We start from the raw sequence: 9,536 nt of genomic DNA, 5'->3' as shown, positions 1-9,536 counted from the left end.
ATCGACGTGCCAGCGCTTTCGTTTGGTAAGTCACATCATCTTTGTTTTTAGATATACAACTAAATAACTATTTTGAAAAGCATGATCTCCTCTCCAACAGACCGTTTGCATATCAACATGGTAAAAATAACACTACTGCTGTCACTGAAGTTGTTAACCATTCGAAAATAAGGATCTAGTATCAGTTGTATTCTGTGATCTTAGCGAAGCCTCCGACTGCATATAGTTTAACACCCTACTTGCAAAACTGGAATTTTATGCCATACACAAACCATCTTTAGATGTAATCATACTTAAGTAACAGGAGGCAGCTTGTATCAAATATAGATGCTCCTCAGTGGAGGACTGGAGCGCCTCAGGGCTTGGTCCTAGGTCCTTCTCTGTTCATCATTGCAATTAATGACTTACCTTACCATGTATTAGGCAGTTCAATTGTGTGTTATGCAGATGACAACACTGCTCAATACACACCATGCCACAACAGAACTGCATCAGGCAACATAGGAAAAACTAGAGCTAGTAATGAAATGGTTTTCTTTTAATGAACTCCTATGTAATCCTGATAAAACAGAAGAACTTTTTCTGGGTTTAACTGCAGCTGTTGAAAGCAAATCAGTAAAATTGACATGATTCCACAATGATTCAAAATTAAACTGGGAGAAACATATTAGCCATATCTGCAAGAGAATAGCGAGAGTGTCTTATCTTATCTGGAGACTGACAGACGTAGTCACCGATGAGGTATATTTTGGCCTGTTTCAATCACACATTTCCTATGGCATATTGTTATGGGGACATTCTTGCTCCAACACCTCACTTAACTAAAGATGATATCAGAAAGAGGCTAACAAAGGAATGTACCCCATTCTCGGATGACATGGTTAAGCCTGTTCTCTAGGACCTTGTTCGAAAAACCAAGGCAACGACTGTCGAATATTCCGTCGATAAAATCCTTGAAAACTGCTGGTCACGTTGCTTTACGCCTTCCTCCTTACCATCCAGAATTAAATCCAACAGAAAATATTTGGTCTATTGTAAAACATTGGGTAGCTTCTAGGAACGTTCTCTGCAATGCAACATCTGTGAAAAATGTGCGTCTCCATGAGTAAAGAAGACTGGATTCCGTTGTGCGAACACGTTAAAAAAAATTGAGCGGGAATACATGCAGAAAGAAATATTTATAGACAATGAAATAGATAAAAGAATCTTAGATTTAGTTGGTGCAGACAGTGATAGCCCGATGATGGCTGAAGGTAAGTGCTCGCATTCTAGGCTGATCAGATTTCAAAGAGAAAAACCCAGACCTTTTGTTTATAGTTTATACTTAACTTCATTACTGCCACTGAGTCTGGACTCCAACTGGCTTAGTTCGTATCGTTGCCACAAGAGAGCGCCACTGTGACGTCAGATCATGACGCAAGTACCATTATTCAAGATGGCTGCACCCAGAGAGGTTCCTGCATATCTTGTTTGTTCCAGCGAGGATCGAGGAGAAAAGTCATATCTCTCGCTCTTATTCGACGGCTGCGATGATTTTTTTGACGGTGCGGTCGTGTGTGTGTGTGTGTGTGTGTGTGTGTGTGTGTGTGTGTGTGTGTGTGTGTGTGTGAATTCATTTTCCTTCACCTCAACATGGTGGCACCGCAGGCTGCTCTCACTGGGGACTGGCCACTAGTGGGAGCAATGCAACCCGTGGGCCGTCGCCGCAGCCTGGTTGCTCCAGCTGGCAGTCACCACCTCCTCCTCCGCAACCAGCTCACCCCCGCCGCTAGTGCAAGGTTCGTGTCCCGACACTCATACCCCTCCCTACAGATGACGCGCCATAGTCAGCCCCATCGTCGACCGGCTGGACCCCTAGTTATGGTACTACCAATAGTAATAGTAGTGATAGTACATATCCTGTGGCTAGCGGTAGTGTTCTCCCCCGTCCTATCGATAATGATTTGGATCAGAATAATGGCATAATGAACCCTCTAGAATACTCAGCAGTTGCTAGGGCTTCTGAGAGGCGCATCTCGTTCACTAGAATTGAGAATCCGGTCGGGAGGTATCGCGACCCAGTCAGGTTTTTAGAGGAGTGCCTCCCTGTCTTAGAGACTGAGCGCCTCGAAGTCCTAGAAGATCAGAGATTTAATGCCATTAAATGCAGTGCAGTATTATGCTGCGAATTGAGTTACCCACCTAAACGTCAAGGTGATGCAGAGACAACGACTCTGCACTATATATCGGGTGATAATGGTGTTATTTCTCGGGGCACGTCCATTGCTGAGTGGTATTGAGAATCCACCTCGAGCGCTATTGTGGCCCGATTTACCGAGATGGAAGTACGCCGGTCCGCTAAAGTGCTCAGCTGTATACCACACCTCAACATCCGTAACATGTCTATGATCCAATAAATGGAGGGTACAGTTATATTAAAGTCCCTAAAGATATTGAGAACAAGCAGGCATGCATTGATGTTCAAAATCAGTATGATAATGCTTGTTTTGCATGGTCAGTCCTGGCAAATCCGCATCATCTGAGCAGTTACAGAGTCAATGACATTAAGACATATTATAACTTTGATGGTATAGTGTTCCCTGTAAAGATTCAAGACATACATAAGTTTGAGGCTCAGAATATCAGTTCGTGTTTATGGCCTGGAGAAGAAAAGCAAGTCTGATGAGCAAGACAAGCATACAGCACTCAGTCCGCTCCATTTCTCAAAATTTGCAAGTGAGCAAGAGGTGCTTGTAAACATGCTGCTCTTCTCTGAAGGTGACAATTACCACTACGTCCGGATCGAAGACATGTCCCGACTCCTTTACTCACAGTTAAGTAAAAAGCAGCATAAAAAGCATATTTGTTTAAGGTGTTTGAATGATTTTTCATCTGAACAGTTACTATCGATACATCTGTTTGATTGTTCTTCCAAGGATGCAGTACATGTGATTATGTCCAATGAGGAAAATAACTTCATTAAATTTCAAAATGCTCACCACCACCAGCTCCTTTTGTAGTGTATGCTGACTTTGAATGTCTGCTGGCCCCTATTACTTGCCGTGATGGGAACCCCTTAGCCTCACACAAAAAACACCTAACTTATGTGGCAGCGTTCCAAGTTGTATGTGCATATGATTCTAAACTTAACTGCTATCTGTCTTACGTAGGGAATGATCCCGTAGTTTGGCTTCTCACTGAGCTCGAAAAACTCATGGGAAGTTTATAGGCTCTACAGCACAAACATTCCCATGACCAAATCAAAGGAAGATGATGAAATGTATGAAAAGGCGGTTAATTGTCATATTTGTGGGCTAGCCTTAGATAGAAAAGTGGAAACTCCTCACAGAGACCACTGTCATCTTATGGATAAGTTCCACAGCGCAGCTCACAACGCATGTAATTTGAAGTATAAGTTACCTAGACACATACTCATCTTTTATTCATAATTTGAGTGGGTATGATGCTCATTTTCTCATTGAGCACTTGGCTAATTTCAGTATGAAGAAAGGTCAGGTCAGTGTCCTCAATGAAAGTGTTGAGAAGTACATTTCTTTCTCAAAATGAATGATGTCAAAAATTACGCTCCGCTTCCTTGACACACTACGCTTTATGCAGACTTCACTCCAGAAACTGGTTGAAACTTTACCTCTGAATGATACGCGTATCACCTGATCAGCATTTCCCAATGAGGAAAAGTTCCAACTTGCAACTAGGAAAGGAGTTTTCCCATACGAGTATACAATCAACTGGGAGCAATACCAGAGATGGCTAAACAATAACATTCGCCCCACACTAGACCTAACAACTACCCAAAAAAATAGAATAAGCCATCGGCACTCTAACAGACAAAATTCAAACGGCCTACAAGAATGCATCTACAACAATCATATTTCCTGAAACAAACGTTCACACTCTACCACTGCTTATACAAGATCTCAAGTACCTCAAAAACGCAGCTAGACGCCGATGGCTCCAAACACGAAACCCAGAAGACAGAAGACAATTAAACCGACTTAAAAAACAAATACATCCCCGTGTACAAGAATTGGGAGCTGAAGTCTGGGAAGACCGAATGACTACCCTGCAGCTTCGAAACAAAGATGACTGGAAACTCATTAGAAACCTCCGACGCACAAAAACACATAAACCGGCCTTACTGCACAACAACAACCTCATCTTCGACGCTTTCAGCCAGGCGGAACTGTTTGCAGCTACCTACGAACAACAAAATACAATAGAACCTCAAGAAAACCAACAGCAAGACATATTCCAATATCAACAACACGTGACAGCTACAGCCCAGAATATACGTCAGACGCCACCTCGCGACCTGCCAGAACTAACCACTCCTGTGAAAATAAAAACAATCATCAACCAACTTGGCACAAACTCCACTCCTGGACCGGACCTGATCTACAATACTCAACTCCAGAACCTACCTAGGAAGCCCTTAGTCCTACTGACCAGAATCATCAACACCTGCTTAATTAACCATTATTTCCCACAAGCATGGAAAATTTCCAAAATTGTACCTATTCCTAAACCCGGAAAGGATCTGAAACAACCACATAACTATAGACCAATTAGCCTACTTCCATCCATGTCAAAGCTCCTGCAATGCATCCTGCTCCCAAGAATTCGACAACCGTTACTTGATGGCAACATCATCTGACAAGAACAGTTTGCCTTCCAAGAGACACTGTCAGCAGAACTCCAGGTACTCCGTATTACAGAATATATTACTCAAACCATGAATCTCTCCAAATATACAGCTGCAGTTTTTCTAGACGTCGAGAAAGCATACGATAAAGTATGGAAGGACAACCTTGTCACGAAACTACGAGACCAGACTGACATACCTGACTGCTATATCAGAATGATTGACAGTTTTTTACACGATCGGAGATGCTTTGTACAGATAGATGGCAAAAGATCAGCACACAAAGTACTACAAGAAGGAATACCACAAGGTTCGGTACTTTCGCCAACCCTTTTTACCGTGTATGTAAACGACATTCCAACAACAGAAACCTCGAAAATCGCACAATTCGCAGATGATACAGCACTTCTGGCAATGCACAGACGACTATCAACAACAATAAATTGACTACAAAAACAAGTTGACTACACAGAAAAATGGGCCAAACTCAACAAGATAAAAATAAACTCAGAGAAGACAGTCGCCATCATATTCACACGCCGCCGACCACAAATTCACGACCAAATCGAACAAAAAGGCACGCAACTTCCATGGACCACATCAGTAAAGTACCTTGGTGTAACAATAGACAATAAAATGCTATTCAAGCAACACATATAACATAAACAACAACGCATATCAAAAACTATCCACTCAATTTACCCTCTTCTGGCCAGCAAAGAAATGTACCAAAGAACAAAACTAAACATCTATAAAGTAATGATGCTCTACGGCTGCTCGTCGTGTGGCATAACCAACAGAAAATCATTTCAAACCTTACAAAACAGATGCTTCAAGCTCATCCTTAACGCCACATGGTGGACCAGTACTAATCAAATACACGAAGAACTCAAACATGCCGACAGTAGACAACCAAATAGACACCTCTGCAAGAAGACTCTTCGAAAAAATAGATCGGCTCAGACCTACTAAGACAGCAACTACAAGAATTGGCAACAGTAGAACCAGCCCATTGGCACAAAATACGTGTTCCACTATCCATACTACAGTGCAATTAGGAACCAAGAAGTAACTCAAAAAACTGGCAAGATCACAACAAACAACTACGAAGCAACAACAAGTGTGTGTGTGTGTCTATATATATATATAGACAATATAATGGAAGGAAACATTCCACGTGGGAAAAATTATATATAAAAACAAAGATGAGGTGACTTACCGAACAAAAACGCTGGCAGGTCGATAGACACACAAACAAACACAAACATACACACAAAATTCAAGCTTTCGCAACAAATTGTTGCCTCATCAGGAAAGAGGGAAGGAGAGGGGAAGACGAAAGGAAGTGGGTTTTAAAGGAGAGGGTAAGGAGTCATTCCAATCCCGGGAGCGGAAAGACTTACCTTAGGGGGAAAAAAGGACAGGTATACACTCGCACACACGCACATATCCATCCACACATACAGACACAAGCAGACATATTTAAAGACAAAGAGTTTGGGCAGAGATGTCAGTCTTTGTCTTTAAATATGTCTGCTTGTGTCTGTATGTGTGGATGGATATGTGCGTGTGTGCGAGTGTATACCTGTCCTTTTTTCCCCCTAAGGTAAGTCTTTCCGCTCCCGGGATTGGAATGACTCCTTACCCTCTCCTTTAAAACCCACTTCCTTTCGTCTTCCCCTCTCCTTCCCTCTTTCCTGATGAGGCAACAATTTGTTGCGAAAGCTTGAATTTTGTGTGTATGTTTGTGTTTGTTTGTGTGTCTATCGACCTGCCAGCGTTTTTGTTCGGTAAGTCACCTCATCTTTGTTTTTATATATATATATAGACACACACACACACCAAGACTATGGGCCTCAAAAAATACTCTATCAGCATTTCCCAATGAGGAAAAGTTCCAACTTGCGACTAGGAAAGGAGTTTTCCCATACGAGTATATTGATAGTATGGCAAAACTCAATGAAACCAGGCTTCCCAACATGTCTGCATTTACCAGTACCCTCACAGGTGATGCCATAACCACAGCAGATTATGAGCATGCCATGAATGTCTGGTGGGAATTCAACATCCCCAATTTGTGAGATTATGCAAGGTTATACATGGATATGGACGTGCGTTTGCTTGCAGATGTCTTCGAAAAGTTCCGGAGTGTATGTATGACCGTGTACACTCTGGACTCGGCCTTTTATTACATGGCACTTGGTTTGTCCTGGGACGCTACGCTAAAAAAAAAAAAAAAAAAAAAAAAAAAAAAAAAAAAACGGGGCGTAGCATTGAACTTTTGACTGATGCTGCAATGCTTCTATGTTTTGAACGAGTGATCAGTGGGGGACTGTCAATGTGTTCACAGGCACACCAAGGCAAATAACCCGTGGACGGGTGTCGAGTTCAACGTATCCATCGATTCTAGTTACATTTTGTACTTAGATGTGAACAACTTATACAGGCACGCCATGATGCAGCCACTGCTGGTCAGTGGGTTTCGATGGGTGCCCAAAAACGAATTGAAAGGGTTAGGTGGACAAATGAAGGGTCTTGTGTCCAATTCTGATGTAGGGTATATGCTTGAGGCAGACATCACATATCCTAATAATTTGCATGGAGAGACAAGCAACTTGCCGTTATGTCCAGGGCAACAAATTCCGTGAGGAAGCACCATCCCTAAACTGTTGGGAGATGAGCAGAGGTACATTATTCATTATCATAACCTCTGGCAGTGCCTCGGATTAGGGCTGAAGCTTGTCAGAATCACCCGGGCAACCTCCTTCAAGCAATCCTCCTAGTTGAAGGAGTATATTTAACTACGTACCGAAAAGAGGGCGGTTGCGAGTAATGATTTTGAAAAATACTTTTATAAATTAATGAATAATTCCATATTCAGGAGAACTATGCAGAATGTACGAAATGAACGTGATATTTTGACTAGAACCGAATGGGAATAGTGTTATGGCATGAGAAAATGTATAGCCAGGCCAAATTTTAAGCGTGTCACCATCTTCAATGAAAACTTTGTTGCTTTGGAGATGTCGAAGACTTCAATAGAGTTTATGATGCCTATCTATTTGGGGACGCGCATACTCGATATCTTCAAATTCTACACGTACCGATTCCACTACGGGTTCACGAAACCTCATTTCGTAGAACCAAAGTTACTTTATATGGATACAGACAGCTGTATCTACTGGATGAAGAACTGCAATCCATATGAAGCAATTAGGTGCAATGGTAAAGAATTCGACACGTCTTCCTATGGGGTCGATAATCCTTATGGTGGTGTTCCTCAGAACAAGAAGGTTATCGGTTTCATGGTCGAATGGTTTACCGGCTGTAGATTTTGTGGGATTGAGGTCCAAAATGTATGCAAATTGCACAATAGACGGGGCACTCAAAAAGGTGGGCAAAGGGTGTTAGACGCGCGGAAACTTGGGCTCTTACGGTTGAAGACTATTTGCAGTGTGTGTCTGGTCGCAGTGTTCAAGGCACTCATCCACACGATTCAGCAAACTAGCATTCGATCACGAGGTCATGACGTATATACTGTGCTGTAGTCTAAAGTTGGATTGTCTCCTCGTGATGATAAAAAGAGTCATTTGTGAGGATGGGGTGGAAACCCTCCCATACTCACACTATTTACTTGAAGCGAAAGTAGGGGTGGGGGACTCTAGTTGATTGATACAGAGAGAATGAGCGTGTCAATGGGGTGAATGGGGGTTATGCACTGAAATACTGAATGAGTGTGTTGTGTGTCAGTCTGCATGCTTCCGGGTATATGAGTGTGCGAGTCTGTGTTACGTGTATGTCTATGTAAATATACTGTATATTCCTTATTTTGCTAAGGAATATAAAAAAATTTAAAAGAAAATTCATTTAGAAAAAAACTATGTATGTAAATATTTTTCATGGACATTGCTAGTTAATATATGAACGAAAACCTAGTTTTCGCCCTTCATTTGTACCTGTATATGGGGGGGGGGGGGGGGGGGGGAATCAAGTTTTCACACTTCATATCTGCCTGTGTGAGAGTCGTTATAAACTAGATTTTAGTTTGTGAGTTTCACCTATCGCTAGCCATCCAGTCAGAACTAGTTTTAAGTATGTGAGTTCCACCCAAATAAATTGTTTATATATTTATCTTCACTTGTTTGTGGTAGTAGAAAATGTTTAGAGCCACCCACTTCAAAGAAATATGTTCGCCTTTACTTAAAAGTATTTTCTTTGAGTGGAACTTCACTAGTGATAATATTTACCGTGTAAGATAGTGTAATTAGCTTGTAGTACCTCTGCATTAGTTGCAGAATGTTTATATTTTTCATCAAAAAAATGCGCCTCTGAATAATTTATATGTAAACTCATGTAATTCTAAAATCCGAAAAACATATCTGCAAACAGCAGGAAGTGGATATTTTTCATGGAAAAATGTAAATCTCAATCACTTATCTGTAAACTCGTATAATGTAAAATATGAATAATGTATCTGTAAACTTTGCAAGAAATCTTAAAAAACCTGAATTTAATAATAAATTCACTTATTTTATTCTAAAACCCTCTAATGTTATTTAATCTCTCAATCATCTTTCTTTTTATTAAAACATTATAAATCTATTTACGTACAAGGGGTGGTTACATCCACATTGCACAGCACATGCCTGTAAGGTAGAGTGTGTTCCATAGTAATGCGACCAATTTTTTTCTGACGCAATGGTACATCACAGCATGTTGTAACCGGCTGGGCTAAGTGGAGGGGAGTGTTACCTTCAAAACGTTCTTTGTCTCATTCGGCTGTGAGCTGCCAGAGAGTCAGGACTTGCGTTTCCGTCAACCCCATTTTGAGTTTATGTAACACAGCACAATGGATCATTCTGTAGAGCAACGGTACGCATAAAATTTTGCGTTA

The 9,536-nt window shown here is 41.4% G+C and overlaps 1 protein-coding gene across 1 annotated transcript in view; it reads left to right on the top strand.

Annotated features, from left to right (window-relative positions):
* The first annotated feature begins 1,162 nt into the window (after positions 1-1,162).
* LOC124552362 (uncharacterized protein KIAA1522-like) overlaps positions 1,163-9,536 on the top strand; it is a 40,418-nt gene continuing 32,044 nt past the window's right edge. Inside the window, exon 1 of the mRNA XM_047126628.1 lies at positions 1,163-1,253. Within this exon, the coding sequence (XP_046982584.1) occupies positions 1,163-1,253 (91 nt within the window). The remainder of the gene's footprint in view (positions 1,254-9,536) is intronic.

Source organism: Schistocerca americana, chromosome 10 (assembly GCF_021461395.2).
Source record: "Schistocerca americana isolate TAMUIC-IGC-003095 chromosome 10, iqSchAmer2.1, whole genome shotgun sequence".
In the NCBI taxonomy this organism is placed as follows: Eukaryota; Metazoa; Arthropoda; class Insecta; order Orthoptera; family Acrididae; genus Schistocerca; species Schistocerca americana.
This window is presented reverse-complemented; position numbering and strand designations above follow the sequence as displayed.